The 26321-nt window shown below is 40.1% G+C and overlaps 1 protein-coding gene across 12 annotated transcripts in view; it reads left to right on the forward strand.

Annotated features, from left to right (window-relative positions):
- Window positions 1–26321, forward strand: part of Ptprt (protein tyrosine phosphatase receptor type T) — a 1106759-nt gene that overhangs the window by 878382 nt on the left and 202056 nt on the right. For all 12 annotated transcript variants that reach the window (XM_085697063.2, XM_085697062.2, XM_085697064.2 and 9 more), the window contains exon 13: window positions 21285–21321. In XM_085697063.2, the coding sequence (XP_085553189.2) occupies window positions 21285–21321 (37 nt within the window). The remainder of the gene's footprint in view (window positions 1–21284; window positions 21322–26321) is intronic.

Below are 26321 nucleotides of genomic sequence, written 5' to 3' on the forward strand. Positions count from 1 at the left end.
CTTTGATAAATAATTGAATAATCACATGATCACACATAACTTCAAAAAGAATGAGCCAGTGTTTGTTTAGTATGTGCCTAGAAGGATACTGGAGTGTGTGAGGTTATCCATAGTGACTTTTATACATCCCAATAACATCTAAGCCTTGCCAACAAATTCTCGTTACCTGGGCCCACTCTTAGAGCAGTTGGCTGTTTAGTTACTCTGATAAACACTGAGTGAGAACGTCCCATTATCAAGTGCCTGCCATGACTCAGATGTGAACTAAAATGATTGCACTTCTACCACATCCTCACTGGATCTCATAAAGTAGCTCGATATCTGTGGATGGATGGATGATGGATGGATGGATGGATGAATGGATGGATGGATGGATGGATGGATGGATGATGGATAGATGGAAGATGGATAGATGGATGGATGATGGATGGATAGATGGATGGATGGATGGATGGATTACCAGAATATTCCCCTGGAATCTCACCTTCAATGATTTAATCCTAAGAAGAAATCTTGTCTTCAGCTTCCCCCCTCTCCTCCTTGCAGATCTGGTGAAGGAATACCTGGCTCTCACTGTGCATCGTCCCGCTCTGGAAAGTAGTAGTTCTTCCCAATGTTATCATCTAGTACCATTGAGAGGTCTCAGGTAACCTTTGGTGATCTGTCCCACCCACCAGTGACTGAGCCAAGAAACAGAAAGCTTGAACTAAAGACCCCCATAATAATCCTTTGGCTGACATGTTGCCATATTCCAATATCAGGAACATATTCCTGCTATTATTCACTCTGCAGCCGCCCTTTGGAAGTTAAATGGGTACCAAGTTGGACATTTGGAATCTAGATTTATTGCAACAAACTGGAAATGATCCATCTGATAAGTGCCCCTACCTGGCACACGTCTGTCTCCAGAGTCAAGGCTTCATTCCCAGTTTACCTACCTATATCTTCTACTAGATCTGAGTGGATTCTATTTACTGGGGCTTCCCCTACCCTCTCAGGCATCTCTACCTCCAAGATTCCCTTCTGTCCTTTGCATTTTATCACATGCTTCTAAAAGCTCTTAACTTCCGTTAGTGCCCTTCTGGGGGCTCCAATGTCTCTCCTCAGGTAAGAAGAAAATTCCCTTAGTGTCACCTTGTACAAATACCAAGATGAGTTCTCCCAGGTTGCTAATTTATTTTCACATTCACTTACAGTTCGTACAGATTTTATTATCATGGTATGAGGCCTGAGGGAGCAAGAACTTTTTCTTTCCCATGCAAATATACTTTAAATTCATTTGGAGATGGAGATGAAGGTTACCCAAATGTTGACAGCTGATAATCTTGTCAGCTGTGCCTCCAGGCTTCAATGTTCAGACCCAACATCCAGTATATCTCATGGAAACCGCAGTCAAATCTTTCATGTTGTGAGGTCTATACTTCCACTGGGTCCTCCAATGTAAGTGAATTGGGAAACGTGATCTAATTGCCCCTTAATGATTAAAAAGTAGTAAAAGTTTTGGACTTGGAGAAATGGATCCCTGCATTTAAGAACTTGAATACAAGTTATGCAAGACTGTAATTTGGTTGTATCATTTATTATCTACAGGAGTGAGAATTTAAATGGCAAAACTGGGTCTTCTCATCTGTCAAATTGGATGAGATGTACTCTCCTCAACTTATATGTGTTCATGCAAGAAATATCAATAGGTGATAATTCTTTGTGAACAGCCAAGGGCCTATCAAATCAAGATACAAATACCAATTTGAAAATATAAATATTCAATATATGTGTAGGTTGGGTTGATTCACTATGCATCCATATAAAATGAATGTTTAAGGGCTCTCAAGATGGCTTAGTGGATAATGATGCCTGTCACCAAAAATGATGATCTAGGTACATTCTACAGGATAAATGATGATCTAGGTACATTCTACAGGATGTACAAAGCAAAATAGATTAAAATGTAAGTAAGTGGATGTTTTTATATGTGTGTATAAATGCATGCATGTATGTATAAATGAGTTTATATATATTCATATTGTTAGAAACTTTAAATTAGCTTAGGAATCTTATAACAGAGAAAAAAGTCTTTGAGTCAGAAGTCTAGTGTAGAAGTTAATGAATAATCTTTAACACTTGAGCTCATGGAAAAACAGGGCAAAAAGGATTACGCAGCAGGCTTACATAGTTTCTCTTATTTGATAGAAACAAGGATGCATGTTTTTCATAAAATGCATTATGGGAAATTTTCACATATATGGTTATATAAAACATCAGGAGGATACACTGGTTGGTATCTTAAGACATTCCCCCCCCACACACACACACTCAATTAGTCTTTTCTATATCAATTCTGTGAAGTCTGAGGTTACAGGATTAGAATTTAATGGAGCCATTTGCACTCAAAGATTCTGTTTCTTGTGCTATAAAATGGTATTCATTCTACTAATTAATGCTATTAAGTAAGATTAATGGATTTCCAGGTTTGTCTCTTTTCAGCATTTTTGATGAGCATTCTAAGCATGGACTTGCATAGATTGCCCAAGATCAGCTATGTGACTTTAGGAGATAACACATACTCTCCAAGTGTCTTGTATAGAAACTGTTGATGCTTCTAGTGGCAGCTTGTTGTAAGAAGACACTTGTTGGTTCCCAGCTGCTCAGACTTCCGAAGTAATCACACAGAAACTATATTATTTAAAACACTGCTTGGCCCATTAGCTCTAGCTTCTTATTAGCTAACTCTTACATATTAATTTAACTTATTTCTATTAATCTGTGTATCGCCATGTGGCTGTGGCTTACTGGCTAAAGTTCCAACATCTGTCTCTGGTGGGGCTACATGCATTCTCAGTGACTCTGCTTCCTTTCTCCCAGCCTTCAGTTTAGTTTTCCCCACCTAGCTCTGTTCCCCTATAGCTCTGCTATAGGCCCAAAGCAGTTCCTTTATTCACCAATGGTATTCACAGCATATAGAGGGGAATCCCACATTACCTCCCCTTTTCTGTTTAAATAAAAAGAAAGGTTTTAACTTTAACATAATAAAATTACATATAACAAAACAGGTATCAAGCAATAATTACACTTACAATATTTATATCTACTTTATCTTTTATCATAACTAAGGAAAACTACAACTGTAAATTCTTGAACTCCATCAAAAACTACAGAAGGATATAACATTACCTAAGTAAACAAGAGATGCATTGTAAGCAACTTCCAACACTCTAAAAGTTACAGAGACATCTCATTGCCTGGACAGTCATCCAAAGTTCTTCTGTACCATTGATGTATCCATCTTCAGCCTACAGGCCCATAGTATCCAGCAGACTTTTCCATGAAGCAGGAAATTTCAAAGACAGTTTTTCCTATATTGGCAGTTTGTCAGTTACTTTCTTCTGTGCCCTGCAGAATGTCTTGCAGACTCTTTCATAAAGCAGGAACCCTGAAGGATAGTCTTACTTATAGGCGAGTTTAGCAATCATTTCTCTGTGATTCCTGCATGTCCAGTTCATCAAGAAGTCCAGGCAAGAGCAGTTTCTTGTCCAAATGGCTAGCAAACTCCATAAAAAGTCTCTTCAATGCCTATCATCTTCTTGAAGTAGATTAGTGCTGCCAGGAACAGATGTGTCTCATTGTCATGAAAAGTCCTAACTTCTTAAAACATTTAAAACATTTTAAATGACATGTTATGTAGGTCTCTGAAAGATTTGAAGAATATCTATCTAACTGAAATATATCTCTATATATCTAGAAAACCTAACTAACATGTATACAAGCTTGACTATTTTAGATAACTCTCTATTAATCTATATTTCTTAATTATATATTTTAACCAAGAGCAGAAATACATATACACAGTGTAAAGCAAGATTCATACCAATATAAATCTCTATATCATATCCCCTTTAAATGTAAATAAACATTTATAAACAATATTTGGGGATTTGGTTGTAGTTCTCTAGACTGCTTCCTGATGATTGGGGGCACTGTTAATCAGGTCTTTCATGGTTTATTCTGTGTGTTAGGTTAATTTCAGTCAGCAGTTGGGCTAAGTAATTTATTGAGGGTGTTCAAGGCAACCTTTCAGGGGGTCTTTGCCCATCAAACCACATTTGCCTGGAAAGATTCCATAGTTTCTCATCCTCTGTGGAAACAAAAGAAGAACCTCTTTTCCAAAGCAACATATTCTTACATCCATATTTTGAAGACACAATATGTTTAAAGTATATATGTTGGTTTAGCTTAGCAATCCCCAGAATCAAATGTCTCTCTAGTCAAAAAAAATTGAAGAAAATACAATATACATAATCCAGAGTCTCTGTGTACATTCCATCTTTATGTGGCTTGTTCTTCCTTTACTTCTTTTAATCTATGACTGTCTATACTCTGTCTCTTTAAAGGCTTTGTTTTATATTTTAAAACCATTTAAACTTCTTTTTATAACTCTCTATACTTTTTTCTTCTCTCTACCTAGCCTATATACATTTATCCAACACTGTGGCCCGTTTAGAGGTCTTTTATGATTGAATCTGTCCTATTATGTATCTGTAATTCTTTACTGTCTAGGAGCACTTCTTAAAATGCTAAGCCCTTCTTATGAACTTAAGCAGCACTATTGCTAGGGGAAATATGGCACTGTCTGCTTGCCCTGACCAGCTTAGTATGGTGGAGCTGTTCACCACCTCCAAGAGCCATGCACAGTGCCCCATCTCTAGGCACACAGCCGGTCCATGTTGGCACCAAGCAAGCCATAGCATGTTGTTCACGTTTGTGAACCCCATTTAAATATTCAGTCTCCTGAAAGAGTCAGAGGTCATGCTGGCATCACAGTCCAGAAAACCGGCATTTAAAAATGGCATGACTTTTTTTTTTTTAAATCTGCTACCACTGAGTTAGGAAAACCTCTCTTAAAGGAGCCATGCCTCTGCTTGCGTCTAGCAAACAGCCCACCCAAGAAAATGCTTAACTTTGCTTTTCTATGTCTAGAATTTCTTTTTAAGCTCTCTCAGGTTTTAAGTGAATTTTAGTTGGCCATGTGGTTGCCAATTTGTTATAAGGAGTCACTTGTTGGTTCCCAGCTGCTTAGACTTCCAAAATAACCACACAGAAACTGTATTAACTAAAACAATGGTTTGTTCATTAGCTCTAGCTTCTTATTAGCTAATCCTTACATATTAATTTAACCCATTAATTAATTTAACCCATTTAATTATTAATCTGTGTATCACCACGTGGCTATGGCTTGCTGGCTAAAGTTCCAGCATCCAACTCCAGCAGAGCTACATGGCCTCTCACTGACTCTGCCTGCTTTCTCTCAGCCTTCAGTTTTGTTTTTGTTGCCTAGCTCTGTTCCCCTATAGCTCTGCTATAGGCCAAAAGTAGTTCCTTTATTCACCAATGGTATTCATAGCAAAAAGAGGGCAATCCTACATCATGAGCTCTATGTGAATGTTTATATATCTTAAACAAGATACATGAAGAATGGTGTTGGTGCTTGGCATACAATGGATTACTGTCAGACGTAATTATTAGACTGCCACAAATGTCATGTGAGGGATAGAGGGTAGAGGTACACTAACAAAAGACTAAACAAAATCTGTGGGAACTTTCAGTTTTAAAATTCATCAATAAAATTTGATTAGACTATGGGCATGATGCAGAAGGAGAACATCTAGGAAGAATAAGCAAAACCAAGTGGGGCCAGAAAGTACAAAGACACCGTATGGACAAAAGACTCAAGGGAAAGAAAGAAGAGAGATTGCAAAGGAAAGACAGTTTGCTGGATTAGAATGGAGGCTGGGAACAAAGGCCCTGTAAGCCCTTCTGGAGGCTGAACATTTTATAGCATGGCTCTCACCTTTGCAAACTCAAAACTTAATTTATTAGGTGGCAAAATAAGAAAGATTGAAGTGAAATAAACCTGTAAGAGACTAGGCAAAACAACAGATAATAAGTAGGGTTTTTTTCAAGTTTGTGTTTAGTCTTTGAGAATTTTACACAGTGTAATTTTGTCATATTCTTTTCTTTCCCCAACTCCTCTCAAATTCTTTCCTTCCCTTCTCACCCAAATTCATGTTCTTTCTATATAAAAATGAAAAAAGAAAGATGATGACGGAAGGAAGTTGGGGGGACGGAAAATCCATGGAGTCCATTTTTGGCCACTTACTTCTGAGCAGGGGCCCTGCCTTGGATGTGGTTGATATACCCAAGCTCACTCCTTCGAAGATAATAGGTTTTCCCTCTCCCAGCAGGTATCAAATGTAGTAGCTTCTTGACAAGAGGAGGGTCTTTGTTTGGACCCCCCCTCCTCTGTACTCTGATTTTTGTCTGGCTGGAGCCTGTGCAAATCTTATGCGTGCTGTTGCAGTCTCTGTGAATTCATATGGACATGTGCCCTGTTGTGCCTGGAAAACACCATTTTCTTCAAGTTTCCTATCACCTCTGGCTCTTTAACTCACCTCTTCTTCCATATAAATCCTTAACCCTAGAGGAGAGGGGTATGACAAAACACCCCCATTTAGGCCAGAGCACCCCCAAATCTCTCAATTTCTGCATGTTGTCAGTTGTGGATCTTTGTGTTAATTATCATCAATTGCAAGAAGCAGCTTCTCCAATGAGGGTTGAGTGATGCACTGATCTATGGGTATAGCATGTCATTAGAAGTCATTTTATTCCTATATTCACTTCTCAGATTTTTCAAGATCTGTTGTTTTATCTTCTACACATTTCATCCCCAGCCTCCCATTGTTCAGTGATGTTCAGGCTGCACAACCTCCTTCCATGTCCAGTCATTACCAAATCCTATCCATGCTTTCCTTTAGACGTCTCAGTAATCCGTGTTTTCTCAGCTCCATTGCCGCCATTGTGTCTCAGAAATCCTTATGTCTCAACTGGAAAACTGACAAATGTCTATTTTTTTAAATTCCTACAACCATATTTTCTTACCTTAAAAACACCCTCCAACCACAGCGAGTACAAGTACTCTCATTTCACAGGAGCAAGGCAATGCATTCCAGAGTCGAGAAATGAGCTGTTGTTTTGATATGACCCAATACAAAACTTCAGAGTATCCCCTGCATCTAGTGTTCTCTTCACTCCGAGTCTCCACTCCCACAAAGTGTCTTTGTAGAGAAATGTTTCTGGGCCAAAGTCAACAAGAGTCTCTTAAAGTTGTCCCAAGTCCCCCACGCCACACTGTTTTCCTCCTTCCCCTAGTTGACATGGCCAGGCATGTTCCCCTATGCTGTCTTGAAACACCTGCTGGCCCTGCAGTTAACATCCAAAACTAATGAGAAGCTGTACTAATAACAATTATCATAATAAATTGGCCTTTGATTACATCTGTCACCTGAGAATTTCGAAGGCTTTACAAACATCAATTAGTAATTAGAACTCCCTAGATTGCTTTCCGAGAGGAGGGATCATTAAGGTCAAGCCCATGTGGTACAGCGAATCATGACGGGCAGCTTCGGCTTAAGCAGCTTCAGATCTAGAGGTCTGTGGTTCTTGAGGGAAAGCTTAAGCCCGTCTCCATGATGCCCAGAGGAAACACACTTCTGACATCACAATTAGGAGACAAATTTTGCAACCAATACAGAGCCCTGAGTTCCTATTGCTGAGTAATGGGAACTATGAACTATGGCCTGAGAAGGCAGTTTATAGATTGCCCGGTTTCTTTCTTGTGGGAGAAAAACAAACAGATGCAATTGGTGGCTTCATTCCAGCTTCTCCCAACCCTATCCCATACACACATTTACTCTTTAAAGTGTGTCTTCCTCTGTCTTATAAAGGCTCCAGCTGTGTAAGGGGAGTTTGATGATGATGATGATTATGGTCCAACAGCCGTTTACTAAGAGCTTTCTCTGAGTCGATGGGTGATGAATGGGATACAGTCCTGACCTCAGGGAGCTCATAGTCCAGTAGAGAAGACAGCCATGAAAACAAATATGTGCAATCAACTGTTCCAGGAATCACAGCATCAGAAGCCCCAGTGCGTGGCTTGGAGGTAGAAGGGAAGAGCTGGAGAAGAGCTCTTGAATTGACTATTGAAGTCTAAGAGGCTATTTCCCAGGCAGGAAATGAGGAGAAGGTATGTCAGAAACATTCAGATATGAACCAAAGTCCAAAGATGAAAGAACTCCCTGCTATGTGCGTGGAGATTTAGTGAGGTTGTTGGAGAGAAGGCAAGAGGCAGAGACTAGACAAAGAGGGCCTGAGGACAACATGGCGCATTGTGGGATTGTAAGTGAGATCTGTGTCCCTTAGAGGGAGTGCTAAGAAGAAACTGGAGGAGACAGTGGTCATGCCTGTGTAGGGCAGGGCACCTGGAGTGCAAGTTTCCGGATTCTGTTAGGGAAACCATGGAGAGTTTTAAACAGAATGGTGTCACTTAGATCATCATTCACTCTCACACGTGGACATGTAAGTTACGGTATTTTTAAATTGTGAACTTTGCTGTAATAAAGAAATGTGGACACACCTACACATGCACACACACGTTTATGAGAGAGAGGATATTTCTCCAGTGTGAGCATGTGTGTATACCTGTGTGTGTGGGAAGCATATCATCTGAGTAAGTTGCCAGGAAATAGATGACCAGTTCCAATGTTCTAATGATTGGCTGCTGTGTAGCTTGTTGCTAAATCTTCTTCCCTATGGGCTGAATCAATTTCTGTTTTCCTTTTTCTGCCTGCCTATCTCTCATCTCTCTCTTTGTGTGTCTTCCTGTCTCTCTCTCTTTCTGCCTCTGTCTCTCCCTTTCTGTATGTGTGCAATCACGTTTGTCTGTGTGTGCATATACACTTGTGTACAGGCAACTGTGTACATCTGTGCAAGTGTGCATTGTGATGGCTGGTCTCCATTGTTAGCTTGACCCATCTGAGCAGAGACAATCTCAATTTGAGAATGACTTTTGAAGGAGTTTCTTAATTGCCAATCCATGCAGCAGGGTCCAGCCCACGGTGGGTGGTGCGATCTCTAAGTAGATGAGCTTGGACTGCTAAAAACTGGTGACTGAATATGAGCCTAGCAACAAGCCAGTAATTACGCAGCATCCCTCATAGTCTCTGCTTCCGCTCCTGTCTCCAGGTTACTGCCTTGAGTTCATTAGGTTACCCTCCATGATAGTCTGTAAGCTTTAAGTTAAACAAACCCTCTCCCCAGTAGGTGCCAATTTACTATCATGTTTATCATAGTGATGGAAGGAAACATAGAACACATTGTCTGAGTCTAAGGTTGAAGTCCAGTGTCTTTCTCAGTCACTTCCCACTGCATGTATTGAGGCAGTGAGAACCTGGAGCTTGCTGACTCAACTAGTCTAGCTAACTAATTTGACCTAAAAAAAATCCCCTGTTCTCTTCTTCTCAGGCTCTTGGGTTCCAAGTGGCCTGCCAGGCTTCCTTGGCTTTTATACTGGTTTTAGAGATCTGAACTTCAGCTGCCACACTTGGAAAATAAACATGTTATCCACGGAGCCATCTCTCTGTCCTCAGTTACCATTTTCCCCATCATCCTTTAGGACTGTTTCTTGTAGCTTGCCAAAAGTTTACAGGGTCTAATTTTCATATCTACCGATTTTTATATAAAAATGTTTCTCAATACAGCGCTAACTTACCTTTTTTTAAAACGACAAACTAAATTGATGTAATCTGTGTCTGAGACATTTTTAAATACTTTGGGTTGCTTGTTTATATCGTTTGCCCGGCTTCTGAGTGTTTTGCACCTTTTCTCAATCAGTTTCCAAGTTATTTATACAGAGCAGATATGAACTCTTCCTCTGGGTGATGTTGCAAATTTCGCAGTTTGTTACTCATCTTTTGACTTGACTCAAAGTGTTTTTGTCACAACAAATAAAATTCAGTCCAATACATCATTTTGATTTATTTTCTAGCATTCAGCACTGAGCCAGAGGTAAAAAATACTTTCATATCCAGACGCAAACGAACCCACCTGTGCTTGCTTCTAAGTCTTATGTGGATTTTTGTTACTGTTCAGATTTTTGATGACCGATGCTTATTTTGGGATACTATGTAAAGTATTATGTCGGTTACTTTTCTCATTAGTGTGAAAAACATCTGACAAGAAACAGATTAAGGGAGGAACTATACATGTGGGTTTTTGGATTAAAGGGATACAGTACATGGTGTAAAATAATGCCAGTAGGGTGTATACACAACTGTCAACCTTGTAGCCACCTTTGAGAAACAGACTTTGTGTTTTCTGTAATGATCTACACCTGTTGCAAAGAGAAGTTTACTTGATGGGGAGGGGGGAAAGGAGGGGCTAGACTCATCTGTGGTTATAAGGACAAATATTTAGTAAACCGCAACCAAACCAAATGCATAGTTGTGTAACCCAGTCCCAGTGGCTACCTCTACAAAACACTCCCCCACCTAAGGCTCAGGCAGTATTGCTAAAGAGAAGGAAGAAACGTTTTTAAGAGCCAGAGGATAAGGGAATTTGCCATAAGATTATATTTGCTAATAATTTCAATGCTACATACATGACGTTTTCTTACCAACGTGACCACCTAAGCATGAACTGAAGATGGATGCATCAATAGGCATGCCAAAGTAGACTGGAAAAAGCCCACAAGCCTTTATCACTATATAAATAGCAATGGACAGCTAAACCATGTTGAGAGCCTATCCTATGTTTTTAAATATTCGGATATGTATTTGTATAGTGTTTCAGAGTATCGTGTCTGTCATTTTGGTCTTTGATCAGTTGAGTTGGTTTTTAATGGGTGACAGTTCATAATCAAGGTTCAACCTTTATACATAGGAGTATCCAATTTTCTCATCACTATTGGTTGAAGAAACAGCCATCTCTACAATGTATGGTTTGAGTGAGTTTGTCTAGATTCAGTTGCTTTCAGATGTGTTTATTTCAAGGATCTTAATTCTGTGCATTAACCTATGTGTCCATTTTTGTGCCAGTACTGTGTGGTTCTTGGTTATGAGGCTTCTGTAGTATGACTTCAAATTCAGTGTTGTGAGGCCTCCAGCTTGCTTGTTTTCCTTAGATGGTTTTGGCTGTTTGATGCCTTTTCACTTCTACATGAACTTTATGATTTTCCCCTGGTTATACAAAGAATGGCTTGGATTTTATTTGTATGAGAATTGCATTAAATCGGCAAAGTGCTGTGAGTGATAAGGACAATTGAGCAATTTTAATTCTTCCAACCCCAGAACAAAGAAAAACTTTTCATTTTTTATTTGTTTATTGCTCTAACTTCATCTGTCTTGTTAACAGTCATTGTAGATGTCTTTTATTTCCTTAGCTGAATGATTCCTGTTTTTAAAGTGCTTTCAAAGGTGATTGCCTTTTGGTATTTGTGGGCCTCTTTCTCAGTGAGCTAGTTACTGGTTTAGGAAAGTGCTCCAAGTTTGTGTGTTGCCTTTGTGCCTCTCCTCCTTACCTAGCACCCGTGTTATTTATAGTCGTCTTTTGCAAATGGATAATTTGACATTAACTCTTTCCATTTGGATGTCTTGTACTTCACTCGCCTGATTTCTCTGGCTAAAACTTCCAGTGCAACACTGAATAGGAGGCAAGGCCAGAAGGCATTTAATCCTAGCTACATAAGAGGCAAGAGCAAAAAGATTGCAAGTTGAAGACCTGAGCTAGCTACAGTGTAAATTTAAGACAACTTTGATCCATTTAGCAAAATTCTGTCTCAGATTCTTTTTGAAAGTTGAAAAGAAGAGAAGGTAATGTAGCTCTGTGGTAATGTGTTTGCCCAGCCTAGCAGAGAGCCCAGGTCCAACCTCCAGTACTTGAGAAGAATAAAATATGCCAAGGGTAGATACTCCTTAATTGTATTCAGCACCTTAGAGGAAATACATTCTGCTTTGCTCCCACCCAGTCTGATATTGGCTGTGGAGTTCGTTATATTTAGATTTTATTATGTTGAAGAGTCAAATTCTATATCTATATTTTAGGGATTGTGTGTCAAAAGAATGTTGAATTTCTTAAATGCCTTTCATTTGTTCTCTTATTTTGGTATATTTTGTCCTTGATGTTGTTGTGGTGAGTTTCATTTGTTTGACTGAACCATCCTTGCATTCCTAGAATAATCCCAATTCAACTTTGGAGGCCATCATTTTCAAATGCTACTGGATTCAATTTACTATTTGTTGAAAATGTTGTACTCTAGGTTCAAGATGTTTATGGAGGATCTTCTTTCTGTTTCTCTCTTTCTTTCGTTGTGTCCTTATTTGTAGGACAATGAAAATCAGCAAAGAAACATCAACATTAAACTACACTACAGAGTGAACAGGCCTTTATAGGACATTTTGGCAAATAACTACACAACACACATTATTTTTATAAGCATGTGGGAATTATTTGATATTTTCCCCCACTCCTTAAATGATTTTTGACTTAATAGTTTTATTATGCTATGTCCTCAATTTAATATTACCTAGTTAAATTTCCCAGAACTCTATATATTCTTTCAGTATATAGACCCAAACTTATTCTACTTCCAGTAACCTCTTGGTCTATTAAATACCTGCCCAAAAGGTTTTCTGACTAATAGGGGATTCTCTGCCTGCATGTATGGTATGTTTTTTGTCTTATTTCTAGGCTACTTTTTGTAGACTCTTAATTTTTCTCTTTATTTCATTTTCATAGTCATGGTTTGGTTTGGTTTTTGCCTTCAAATGCTTATTAAATTTCTCTTTTCGGATCCTTATTATTATCCTTTCTTAGGTAATTTTTGTTTCTTTTTTTCTACTTTTTTATGAGTTAAACTTAACTTCTTTGCATTTTCTCCCTCTGATTTCTGTGGCATTTCTGCTTTTAATTGGCCTATTTCTAAACCAAAGTTTTTTTCCAGAATGTTTAATTCATTGTAAAGTGTTTTTTTATTTTTTTTTATTTTTTATTTTTTTTAGCTTTGTTTCCCCCTTCGCCTGTTGCTTTTCTGGTAGGAACACTTCCATCATCTGCATGTGGTCACTTTATTATTTATTCAGGATTTTTATTGTGTAGATTTACAGTGACTTACTAAATTTACAAATCACAAGCACTCTGATCTGACATGATAGTGCAATATAAGATCTAAATGATAGTTTATTTATTCTACAAGCATAAGGGGCACGGGTGTGAATGCATGTGGTGGTAGAGGACAACTTCCAGGAATCTCTTTTCTCCCTCCACCATGTGGGGACAGAGAGTCAAATCAGGTCATCCAATTGGCGGCAAGCACTTTCACCCCCTGAGCCTCCTAGGCAGTCCCTGCAGTATAGATTTACTGAGTGTTCATTTTGCACCATTGATGGTGAGTTTGATTGTCATCATCAATCAAACATTTGATTGTAAACAAAAAAGTTTGTTTACTTTTGAGATCTTTGCCCTTTGTGATGGTTTGTGTTGACAGTTGTAGACACGTTTCATTCACGTTTGTCTCTTTCCATGTTGCCAACAAGGACTATGATGTACTAAAAACATTCTGTTTGTTAATTTTGTGAAGGTTGTAGATATTGACTGATTTTCTTTTCCTGTGTTGCTTCTGAAAATATGCAGGAATATTGAATGCTATACAGTTACTGATTTATTCAACTATTCGTAGCCAATCAGGATGAATGTTCATTTGGTTGTAAGAGTTGATGATGTAACCAGAATAATCAATGATTCTAAGTTTTTTTTGGGGGGGGGTTCTTTTTTTGTTTTTTGGTTTTTTTTTTGTTTCAATAACTGATTAGCAAATTGAGGAGAACTTTAATTGAGGATGGTGGTAGATTATATAAGAGTAGAAATGGTAGGGGTAGATAGAATTCTCTTCAGGGTCTGTGTATTTGATTATAAATATCTCAAGCATACAGATATGTGAGACTTAATACCAAGAATAACAGTGTGAGAAACAAATTTGAGAGTCATGAAGATTGAATGTTCAAAGATTGTTGGTCCAGCAAAAGATAAATATGTAGCCAAACAGGAAAAATGACAAGGAAAAGATAAGCAGGTGGAAACCCAAAATGTAGAATAACCCGGAAGCCAAGAGCAGTAAAAGGGTCAAGGAAGGAAAGATGGGTCGCGGCTAGTGATGACAGGTCAGGGAAGATGGAGTTGGAGCAGCTGCAATTAAAGTTGAACTTTGGCTGCTCTTCCCTGACCTTAATGGGAGCCTCTGACGGAAGGGAGGCGCAGAAAGAAGGTGGAGCTGAAACAAGAGAAACACCTGGGGAGAACATCCAAGTGAAGATTGGCGAGCTTAAGTTTGGTTCTAAGTTGTGAAGAGACTGACGCGTGACTTAGGAGTTTCCTCCCTTAGAGCTGGACTCTGGGTTCTGCCTATTGCAAGAAGCATAGCCTGATGGGATCCAGGAACACCTTGCAAGGTGGCCTAGCACAGTGTCCGCCTAGCACAGTGTGTCACTATACCTGTCCCTCTGCAACCCGAAGCATCAACTCGCTTCTCCTTGGTGACTGAGGATTCATAGGCACTGGCACATATGCCTGGAAGTAACTTAAGTCAAGTACCACTCTGACCAATTAAAAGTAGCCCTTAAAAGGCATTCCCTTGAGCGTTCTCCACAGGGGCATCTCTGTCTCCCTCACTACCTCCCAAGTGCTGGGTCTTCCATAGTTTCCCCTCAGGCTTCCTTTTGCTGCCTCTGACTTTCTGACTCCTCTCAGGTTCCTGTGCCAAATCAAATCAGATTTCACTAGATTGAAACCTGCTTAGCCTGTTTGTTCTCTGCCATCTTTGTGTGCCTACATAGGACTCAAAAGCAAACAAACAGACAGGTGAATTTCAAAGGGGCGTTTGCATACAGACACCCCGAAAAGAAGGCCACTTGCTTAAAGGTTATTTTGTAATTCAGCCTGGCTTGTCAACTGTGTAACCTTGGAAAATGTCATCTAATCTTGTCTTCTGAGGGAAAAAAAAATCAAGGGGCGGGTGTGGGGTGATTGTGGTGTTCATAATCTAGTTGAAGAATGGAAAGCTATAAAATATGCAGACTTGTGGTGCTTGAAGATGGAGTTATTATTATTTTTTAAAAAGATGGCCCTAGCACTTATTCCATAGTTTTGTTTCCACAGAAGATAAGGGGCAGCTGAAGGATCGGGGGACTCAGGGGTAGGGTGCCTGGGCTGAAGGTGCAGTGATGTACAAGCCAGGGTGGGGTGAGAAGCCCTGTATACATAAGTATGGACGATGGCAATGGAGTGGCTCTGGAGTCAAACAGAGCCAAGATGAACATTGTATCGCAAGGGCGAGGGGAGGCTGTAGGACTCTGCAGGACTCCGCCTGGTCCAGCCCACTAACACTCCCCTTCTGGTTGGTCTCCTCTACCGCCTTCCATTCCTCTATCTCATTGCGTTATTACTCTTGGTCTGCTCCCCTGTACAGTGGTTTTGACATGCTAGAAATCTAAACGGAAATTTGCACTCTTCCTGTTTATATGACTCTCTCGCTTTTAAAGTATAGAGCATACTGCTATATATAGCTTCCTCTCACACCTGTTGTGATGATAGCCACTGCAGACTTCTTTATGTCTTCTCTCAACTCCTCACTTTCCTACTGCAGATGTCTGGCACATCTGTTCGTGAGTGTGGACAGCCCTCCTTGACACTTCACGGACCTGACTCCTGCTTCTCTTCCAGGTGCCAGACTGACTATTCTCTCAGAGCTGTAAGGCGTCTCCCTTCCCTCCACAGTCCACTCTGCTTTCTTTACATGTATCCAGCACCCAGCACCTTCTGCTCCGGTTGCTTACGGCTACTTGCGATTAGATATTTGCTTGTGAGGACAGTTATTAAATGTTTATCTTCATCGCAGGTGTGACAATATGCCAAGGCAAAGACCGTATCAGTTTTGTTCATCGTTGTAGCCGTGGTGCCCAGAACAAAGCCAGATACATAGTGATCATTCAGTAAGTGTCTGTTGAAGAGTTGGCCAAGGAATAATGAACAAAGGATTGGGTAGGTTGTCAGGTTCTTGGGTCTTAGAGGAAATGTAAGGCATAAGTCAGAATAGCTAGAAAAATCGCAGCAAGACTGCAGACAGAAGGTCAAGTCCTAGCAGACTAACTGAGGAAATTCAGTAATAGAGAAGATAGAGACATAAGACAGGGAACCAGAATAAGCATTTAAAAACTTTGGGGTCAGAGTTAAACCCTCATTATAATAGATCGGGAATTGAACAGGATAATACAGTAAGAAGTGCAAGTATTAGTCACCTTCCCAAGGCTTCTTGAATGGGGTGGGGTGATCGATCTTAACTCTACACCTTCTGAATTGAAGTTATGGGCACACTTGGATGCCTTGGGTACTTGCGTTGAGATCTTACCTTAAAGAGACATTTGACAATTGCAATAATTGTTAAAGGATGGCTGAGTGCACTATTGGGTAAGTCAGACCTGGCTTATGATAAAAGGCATTTGTAGACATAATGTAGGTAATAATGTAAAACTGACTTGCATAAGGCAATGTACAATAGAATGGTATCAAGAATCAAGAAGACAGAATGCTGGAAAGGCAAGAGTGGTACCGGTAGTTAAGACCAGATTCCATGTTTGATAATGTCCTCAGGATGATCCAGCTTCTCCACAAAAGGAGTCTTTTCCTCTGTCATTTGATTATGGGAGACAGAGTCACAGAGAGAGAAGGTGACTGGCTCAGTCTTGCACAACTCTGGCAGAGCCGGGAGTAGAGGGGAAGTCCCAACAGAAGTACCAAAGTGAGGTTGTTATTATAGGTTCTACTACAAGGAGACATGCACCTGTGTGAAGACTGTCAAGTCTATGACAGGAAGGAGGACATGAGCAAGGTTTAAAAGATGAGAAAGTAATGTGTGTTGCTCCAATGCAGATTGTAGACCCTGAGAAAGATATGATAGAGATAGAACAGAAAATACTATACCCTTGAAGTTTTAACACAATCTGAGCACAAAGAAAGCACTTCCTTCTTGTTAATCTGATCGGGACTCTAGACATATGCACACTGGCCAGACGGCCCATGTAATAGAATTTACAGTGTCCAGCAGGGCTCCGATTTGCTTGCTGACAATCCAATCAACCAGAAGGTCAAGGGAGTGACTCAGGGCTTTGTGATTCCTTACCTAATTCTAACCAACCAAGACAAATTGCTTATGGAATTAAAGCTGTCAGGAACATAGGAAAAAGTGAACATGTCAGCTTCATGTTTGTGAACATCAGGAAGACTTAATGCACCCAGACATGCACTCTGCCGTGTAGAAAACAGACTTTGCCAAGTGCGGAGTTGAAGGTGTGGTGTTAGGAAACACTTGAAGCCATGAAGGGGCAGGCGATTTTAGATCAAGTTAGGAAGTCTTACCAGTGATACAGGGAGCAGGAGTAGGTGATGGAATAAACTCTTGTAGCTACCCAAGAGTTCCAGTCATGTGGACACACACTTTAAAAAAATTCCCACAGATGGCAGGTTAAGCTGTCCTTTTGAAGAAAGGAAGTGCTGAGAAGGAGCCTGGAAGAGACATCTGAGATGCTGGTGGTGCTGGGTCTTTTTAGACTTGGGTGCTTGTCACAATTTTATGCTTACCTTTGAAAAATTTGTCAGATTGTTTTTAAGATGTGTATTTAAGATGTATTTTTGTCTGTCACATCTAATTAACAGTGCAACAATTACATGCCCTTCAGGACCTCTCTTCATGCTTAGAATTACCCATTAGTTAGAGCAACAACCGTGCTTTGCTTATTCGTTTAATATTTTCTTGTTAAATTTTTATTTTGTGTTATGAATGTTTTGCATGCATGTGTGTTTGTGCACCACATGTATGCCTGATGCCCTCTGTAACCAGAAGAGAGCACTGGATCCCTTGGTACTTGAGTTAAGGTCATTGTGAGCTCCTGTGTGGATGCTGGGAACTTAACCTAGATCCTCTGCAAGGGCAGCAGGTACTTTAAAGCACTGAGCCGTCGCTCCAGCCCCTCACTTAATATTTCATATGCTTACAGTTCTATGTAGTTACATGGCCCTCACAATCACTTTAGCTACAATAACGTCTTCATGTTCTGCTGTGTTAATGTGCCATCACTTCCTTCACGGTTTTTGTATAGTTAGACAAACATATCTTTCTTAATTTTCACTCTGGATCCAACATGTTTAGTCGGAAGTCTGTTTTCTATGTTCAAGGTTATTCTGTGAGAGCAGCTTCTTAGATCAGAAAGATTGGATTGAATCTCTTTAGTTAAGTACAGTCAGTCTTCTGCCTGTGTTCACAAATGCAGAATCATGGATTTGGAGGACACACTAAGGAACTTGAACATCTGTGGTTTTGTAACCATGGGGGTTCTATCTTGGATACCAAAGGATGACTATATTTTCAAATTACTCCAACAGCCAAGGCTTCATCCAGCTCTTGCCCACTGTTATTCACAACTGCCATGAATAAAAAGTCAAGTTTTCTCATACAATGTTTTCCAACTCCTTTTCCTTTGCACTGATGTTAAGTTGATGAGCCCCTGATTCATAGCTTATACCTCTCCCTCTTTCCAGGTGCCCAGGGGGTGGTCAGTGCGACACCACCATTTAGAGGGCTTCAGTTTTCTGAGGGTCACATTTTCTCAAACTGTCTCAGGCCCTTTAAACTAAGCACAGAACTGAAAACCAGTGGAAATCTAGGAACCTTTCTCTCTCTCTCTCTCTCTCTCTCTCTCTCTCTCTCTCTCTCTCTTTCTCTCTCTCTTTCTCTCTCTCTCTCCAAATATGAAAAGCAAACTATTAGTTTGTGCATTTCACATCATGTACACATTTTAACTTATCTGTGACTTTAGTCTTTGGAATATCAGTTCTATTTTTTGCATGTCTTTTTGATCATTTTTCTTTCTGTCTTCTGGATATATTCTTTAATTTAAAATAACCTTTTATTTGAAATATAACAAGGTTCAATTTTCCTGTGTAATCCTAAAAAGAATACGTCAAATATTTGAACCATAATTTGCTGAACTGTTTAACATTTATGGTTTTTATCCTATAAAATACATGGTTTTTTTTTCAGGGACATTTTCATAATGGAAAAAAAATGCTCATTCCAAAGAACAAATTGGGCCAACCCAACCTGCTTCCTTTAAGAGGCACCTCAGAATGATAGGTTAGACAAATGCAGTAGGCGGAGGAGCTCTATTTATAATGAACTTGACCATCATCTCGAGCCTCTACTATGCATAAGTTACAAAGAATGAGCACTTGAGCTATTTAAGAACTCAGAAGGCTTGAGCAGTCAGAGGAACTAGTAACTGGTTAACTGAAAGACTCTGATGTACAAGTGAATGTCTGTCAGGATAGAAGCTTGTAGCGTCTGCCCCGGAGCTCTACCACGAGCATTCTCCTGCTTACCCTGGCTAATAATTTGGACGAAATGTTAGAAAAGTGTTTTCTAAAAAATTGTGAGACAAATAGGATAGGTCATTAGGATCATATCAATAAAGATAGAGCCCACAGTGGTAAATATGATTCTATACCTTGGCTATGTTACTAGAAGCTCACTATTAGTAATTAAAATAGCTATAGTCTAGGTAATGATATATGTGGACAAGGCCTAATAAAGATTGTGCCCTCCTGTTCTCATCATTGCACACCAAGAGACACAGAAGAGAAGGTGTCCCAGGATGAGTAGCAAAGGTGCTCAGAAGACTTGAACTCTTAACTTTTTATTATTATTTATTTATTATTGATTTTTATTGACCTCTACATTTTTCTCGGCTACCCTTCCTTTCTCTCCCCTCCCCTTCAGCCATCTCCCATTTGCTGACAAAGAACATTTTGATCTGACAACTATCAGTATCCCATCCTTTTCCTCTGTAAGCAAAGATAATCACTCTGTGCAGCCAGGAGCTAGAGTTGGGAAAGCAGAACTTAATTACTGGGAGTTGTACGTAATCTAGTGAAAGAAACCAGTTATAGCAGTTAGGAGCCTGCATAGATGGATTAGTCTGGGCTGGCAACATTGCCATTTCTTCTCTGCTCCTGAGTGGAAGATTCCATTTCCCTTCCTCACTGAAACTGGGTGTGGCCTGATGATTAGCTCTGGCCAATGAAGCAGGAGTGTGTTGAGAGTGCCACTTCCGACAGAAAGCTTTTGATTTCTAGAGTTTGCCTGTTCCTTTTGGGATAAAATAAATTGAGCAGTTATGTTTATCTCTCAGAGTAAATAAGTAATTTACATGCCACTCCACCCCCATGCCTCAGACCCAGCCATATACCTATGTGGGCCTGGTAGTCTGAGTAGAGAATAACCCTTTGGTGTTTCTGTCCATGGAAGTCTGGGGTTTATTAGTGCAATCCAATCTTTCTAACCCGATGGACCCAAATACCTTCAAGACAGTGTGGGTCCTATAATAAGCTCTGGGCTCTTGACAGATATTGGTTTGGCATCTCACACCTTTGCATTCCCTGTTTTTTCTTTCTTTGCTGCATTATCTTCACATTGTAATTTGGTCCAATGGGATTTCTACTGGTTCCAGGACATCCTGGCAAATGAGTTCTGGTAATAAAGGGCCAAGATAATTGTCCTTATGAGCACATTTTGCTGAAACTCCATAGTATGCCAGCAATGTCACAGATTTATGGGGGACCTTTTCTCTTGGGAAACAGCTAATGGTTCACCCAGTAAAGATTTTATATACAGACTAATGGGCACACGGATAGACAGACAGGCACATGTACACACACATACGGAAAAGGGGACAAAGACCCAACACACACACACACACACACACACACACAGAGAGAGAGAGAGAGAGAGAGAGAGAGAGAGAGAACTTTTAGCTTTAATTATAAAGACTATGAAAGCATCAAAAATCTCAGGATCAAATCATCTTTTTGGAACATAAACTTTTTGATTCATAACACATCTTACACAACCTTGACTTTTATCAAGTGTTCATTCAGTCTGTCTAGGTAGACATATTGCTGGTTATAACAAAGTTTCCCAAGGAAGGCTGGTTCCTTATGCTAATTCATACCTGAGGAAAAAAGCACTGTGTACACTATCATATAACCACTGAACACTGCTAAATTTCCCAGGTGTTGGAATACTTATAAAGTAGTTCTGTCTGATGCAAAGGTTGATGAGGTAGTAGGCGCCATGAAACAAACACAACAGCATATGTTCTAAGCCTGAGAGGAAATAAGTGAGATTAAAAGGTGATCCCGATAGGGGAAAAGTGGAAAGGACAAATTTTAAATTATAATTAAATACATGTACATACATATGTATATGTACAAATCCCAAGTGTTTTTATAGAATAATCCTTATATAATCAACAATTAATTAACTACTGTCTCATTCTTTTTGTTGTTCCCAGGAGACAAAAATCAACTGTGTGCGTCTGGCTACAAAAGGTATGTTGAGCTGTCCTTGTCTGTCTATAGCTGTTCTTCAGCAATACAGCATAGCTCCTTGTGTTCCCACAAGGGAAGTTTAAGCAACAGTTTCTAAAACTAAAGGGAAAGAATTATTTGGGTGGGGGGGTCATTTGCACCAACACCATGTATCTCCAAAGAATATGTTCATATCATAGCGCTTAAAACATATTAAGAGCTCCAAACATATTTATGAGATAGATGGATGAATGGATCAGTGGATAGATAGGTAGATTTTACAATGAATGTAAAATATTTTAAAATTTTATTCTGTATATATACATGTATACATTCATTGTACTTGTGTCAATGTTTGTGGGCTATTTTTCTTTAAGCTTGTCTATTGGACCTGTAGCTGAGGCTTTGTATTTTATGCAGTTGGTGCACGGCTTTCAAGTGTGAGGTGATGAGAATCGGTGCCTTTAAATGAGAAAGCAGACACCGCATTGTTATGTCCTCCACATTTCAACACTGATCCCCCAAACACGGAGGCACCATTGTTCGGGCTCATCTCTTTTGTTTTCCTAATTATAATTGAATTGCCTGGCTCTTTCAATTGGTACATGTTTCTGTTTATTACTTTTTTAAAAAAAAAACAAAATCAATGAATGGTTTGTTATCATTTAACCTATTACAAGGTTGAATGGTTAGAAATCAGGTTTATCTTTTTTCTTACAGAATTGATATTTTCAACAAGAACTTCCCCCACCAGTACTCATGAAACAAAATTGGGCTCTGTGCTCTGCGTTTATCCACAGCATACACAATTTCACACTTTATTTCTAAGGGTAGAAAATTTATAAATATAGTTATACGTGTCATCGTATATATAATAGACACAGGCAATGACTCAAGTTTATATATGCATATATTTGAATATTTTCACATGTGTATGAACAGAGGAGTCACATACGTACAGGTAGAAGAGAGAGACATTGAATGAGAAAGAGGACATAGAGAGAGACATAGAGAAAGAAAGAAATGGGCGGGGTAGATATATAGCTATCAAAGCATGCTCCGAGGTCTCTTAGAAGTTTTCTAAATTCTAAGAATTCAGCTGCATATGTAGGCAGCCAATGGATGGTACAGGAAGAAGATGGAACATTGTGACTCTTGGTGATAAGAAGTATCTGAGCTGGCATGTCCCTAACTTGTTCCCTCTGAGGAACTCAAATGACTCTGTGGAAAGAGATAAAATAGTCTTCTTGAGGCTGGGAGAATTGATGGCCTGCAGACAAAAGTGGCACAAATCACAGACCTTGGCAGGCTTTGCCACTGAAGAAAACAGATACTGTAGAAGGAAGAGCATCATCAATTGGGTAGCACTGGGCTCTGGACAGAAATCGGGAAGCTGGGTGTCTGCAGCATCCCACTTCAATAGGTAGTCCAAGAGGAGAGAGAAAACTTCTTTTCAATGGTAATGTCTCACGGCTTCCCAGTGTTTTCTCACTCTACCCAAGGAGGAGGTCAAGATGATTCCTCTTCCTGCTGTGGGCTCTAGGAAACACTGAGACCTTGGTCCCTTCAAAGACTCCTTTACTAGGTCTGTTTTACCTGAGAATCGGGAGCATGTGACTTGAGAGGCAATGGGTACATAGAAGGACAATGGGACAATATATAAGACGGTGCTTTCCCACCAGTCTCAGGGCCATAGTCCTCAGATGTATTGAAGTCTAGTATACTGCTTCTCCAAAGACACATTGCTCAGCAAATGGAGAATGGCAATGATATTAGAAGAACTAGAACAGACATGCTGTCTGTCTTTCCGTGGCGTTACTGTGTCTCCTCTGTATTGACCTTAGGCTAGCTTTCTTTAGTAGCACAGGTAAAGGGTGAGTGTGTGAAATTGTAGGGATGCATGAATGAATGTGGGAATCCCTAGCTGATTAAGCCCAGACGATGCTTTTAGGGGCATTTCCAGTATCTTCATCCTGTTTCTGTAGTACATTGAGATTCAATAGTTTCTTCCCAGAGACGCCATTACCACTTGGGAGAAGGGTAGAGAACTACCTAACACAGAATCCTGTCATTGCCCAGGGAGCCATCCCTTATCAATACAGCCTTAGAGGAAAAGGATTCTTGAGAAATACAACAGTAGGGATAATTGAAGGAGATTCATGCTGGGTCTATTCCATATCAGTCACAACACTTGGAACATCCTAGGGTCAATCAAAAGCAAAGGCTGCCTGAATCTGCATATCGCCCGTAAGGCACTGAAATGAGAAAGATGCGTGACTCCTCTCATTCCTTTTCTACTACCTATGTGAAATTTCTTTTTGGTGGAATTTTGCTATAAATAATGTTTTTGCAGGGGGGAATTTGATGCTGGGCATTCTCCAGGAATCTGGTAATTATAAAGTCCTAGAACGATGTCATCACCATCTCTTTAAGTATCACAACCCTTCAGCCATTTTGGTAGCCTTCCTTGGGGTTCTGCTGACAGACATTCCATATCTGGAGGGAAATCACGTGCCAGACACAGGCCAACACTCTGGTGACAAAGTAACTTGCTTCTGTCTTGTTCGTGACCTTGGGTTCTCTAGCTGTTGTCCGTGGTCATCTTTATGAATCCCATAGAGCCAGACAATTATCATGTATTTCAGTTCTAACTACGCATTTGAGGTCACTCTGAATTGACCCTAAAACCATTACCTGCTATTTTATATACTCAGTAACTCTAATTTGTGTCTCCCTACGATCTCTAGAAGTAGAGCCCCGGGGCAAGAATTTAGAAGTGTGTTTTAGTGCCCTATTCAGGGAGGGCTCTCAAAAGAAATCTGTAATTGGTAAAAAAGAATGGAATGGGATGAGCAAGAATCTTTTCCAGGTGGGTCAAACTAAGATAGATCTACAGTGAATACAGATTTCTCTGAAGTTGTCTTAGCTCATAGTAAGAAGACACCCTCATCTCCATCAGACTTTGACTTCTTTCTCTACCAATGTCTGTTAGGTAGTTACAAAGTAACAAAGGTGAACCTTAGACTAAACTTGGGAGAAAGTTCTGATTGTAGGCTTTTAGTCATATCCTGATGCTATACCAGCCTGAAATGAGGAACTGGGTGCCAAATCAAAAGTCCCTTTCTGCTGCCTCTAAACTTCAACAAGACTCCTGGATACATTATACCATCATATTGAGGGGCAGCACAATGCTACTAGAGTTGTTTCAAGCATGAGAGATTCCAGAACTTTCCAAATTCCTTTCCAGAGCACAGTCCTGTCCTGGTAATAGACCTGCTCAGAGCTGCAGAGAGAAGAACAGCAAGAGCATATAAATAAACATTGCTCTTGTTTGGAAACAAAGAATTCGGACTTTGAAAGGAAGGGCATAGAAAACAAAGGTGCAAAGATGATCAATTTAACTTTGGGTTCTGACGATTTTTAAAAAACTTGAGAAGTAAGGGAGACACTGCAGAATGATTAGACAGAGCTGATCTTTGGAAGCTTGGAGATGGGGTCAACTTGTGAAGCCGCAGGCGATTGGTAATGAAAAGTCCCCAGACTATCTTGATATAAAATATACAGCTTTAATAAACAGAAATAAGACTTACAACAGCTTACACCAGAATCCAAATGATCTGTCCGGACACAGGAGTCAGGCGAAAAGAGAGCTAGTGGAGCGTGCTTGCTAGGTTTATAGGCAGGCTTTAGCCTGAGGGCGGCACGCCCCCCAAACAGAATGTGATTGGCTGAACTCCCCTATCAAACTTGAGCAGCGTTTGGGAAAGGAAAGCTTCAAGTGCTCAAAAGCAGTGCTGTAGAAGAGCTTTTAGTGTAGAAGAAGGGGCAGAAAGAGTGTAAGAGCCCAAGGATGGGGAGAAGGGGTGTGACACGCAATCTGGGCAAGAGACAGTCATTACAATCAGGAAACCACAGCAACTGCGTGTGCTTTCACTGGGCCTGCACAGGAATGGACCCATCAAGAACCAGGCATGGATGGAGGAGGGTGGTGGGTAGCTAACTCTCGCTGCAAAACTGTTTGTTGATAGCGATAAGTTAAGGGGAAGAAGGGCTATTGCAGTTTCAATCGAATGAACACACACATGGCCCTGGTAAAACTAAATGGGTCATAAAATCAACCCAGATGGCATGAATCCTGGAAGGGAACTTGTTGGAGAAGGGGGCTGAGATGGGAGGGCTGAGATGGGAAAGAATAGGCTGAGTGAGTAATCAGAATGTATTTCTTTACTTGTATGGGATAGTCAAAGGACTAACTTAGTTTAAGTGGAGTTTGGCTTTCCTAGGGAGCATGTGGGAACTGAATGAGATACTTAGAACTCAGAGGTGCTGAAATTCAAATAAGAGATAAAATGTGGAAGAAGCCTCAGCCTCAATGGTAGGAGACAATCCCAGCTGTCATTGCTGAAGGAGACATCCAAACAGCTGAGTGCATGCCCTTCAGGCTGGGGCAGAGGAGGCCAGGTGGAAAACAGTCTGCTTGTGCTACTAGGCTGCAGAACTCTACCAGACAGTTCCTCTGTCGGCATCTCATGGCCTCTGTGTTCCCTTTCGAGCTTTGCCAATTTGTATCAGCATGCTGGTCCCTACCAGTCTTTCCTGCATTGTGTGAACCCTGTCTGCCTTTTTCCTCACCCAGGCCTCTCCCCTCTTATCCACTGCACTCCAGAATATAGTCTTTGTTCAATTATTTTTTAAGAATCACATTTGGTTGATTTATTGATTGATTGATTGATTGACTCTTGTGGTTTGTAGCGTGAGGCTAATATGTATCACAGAACCTATATGGTGATCAGAGGGCTACTTGAAGGAGCGCTCCATCTACCATGTGGATTTTGGGAATCAAACTCAAGTTGTTGGATCTAATAACAAATAGTCAAAGGACAAAGCAAGCTGCTTTATCCACCGAGTTTTCCTAGTTTTTTTAAAAGTACAATTTATTTCTTTATGAAGGGAGTACACATGTGCATGATACATGTGTGAGAGTCAGAGAACGGCTTAGAGAGCCAATTCTCAAATCCCTT

The sequence above is a fragment of the Myodes glareolus genome, chromosome 10 (assembly GCF_982192425.1).
Source record: "Myodes glareolus chromosome 10, mMyoGla1.1, whole genome shotgun sequence".
NCBI lineage: Eukaryota > Metazoa > Chordata > Mammalia > Rodentia > Cricetidae > Myodes > Myodes glareolus.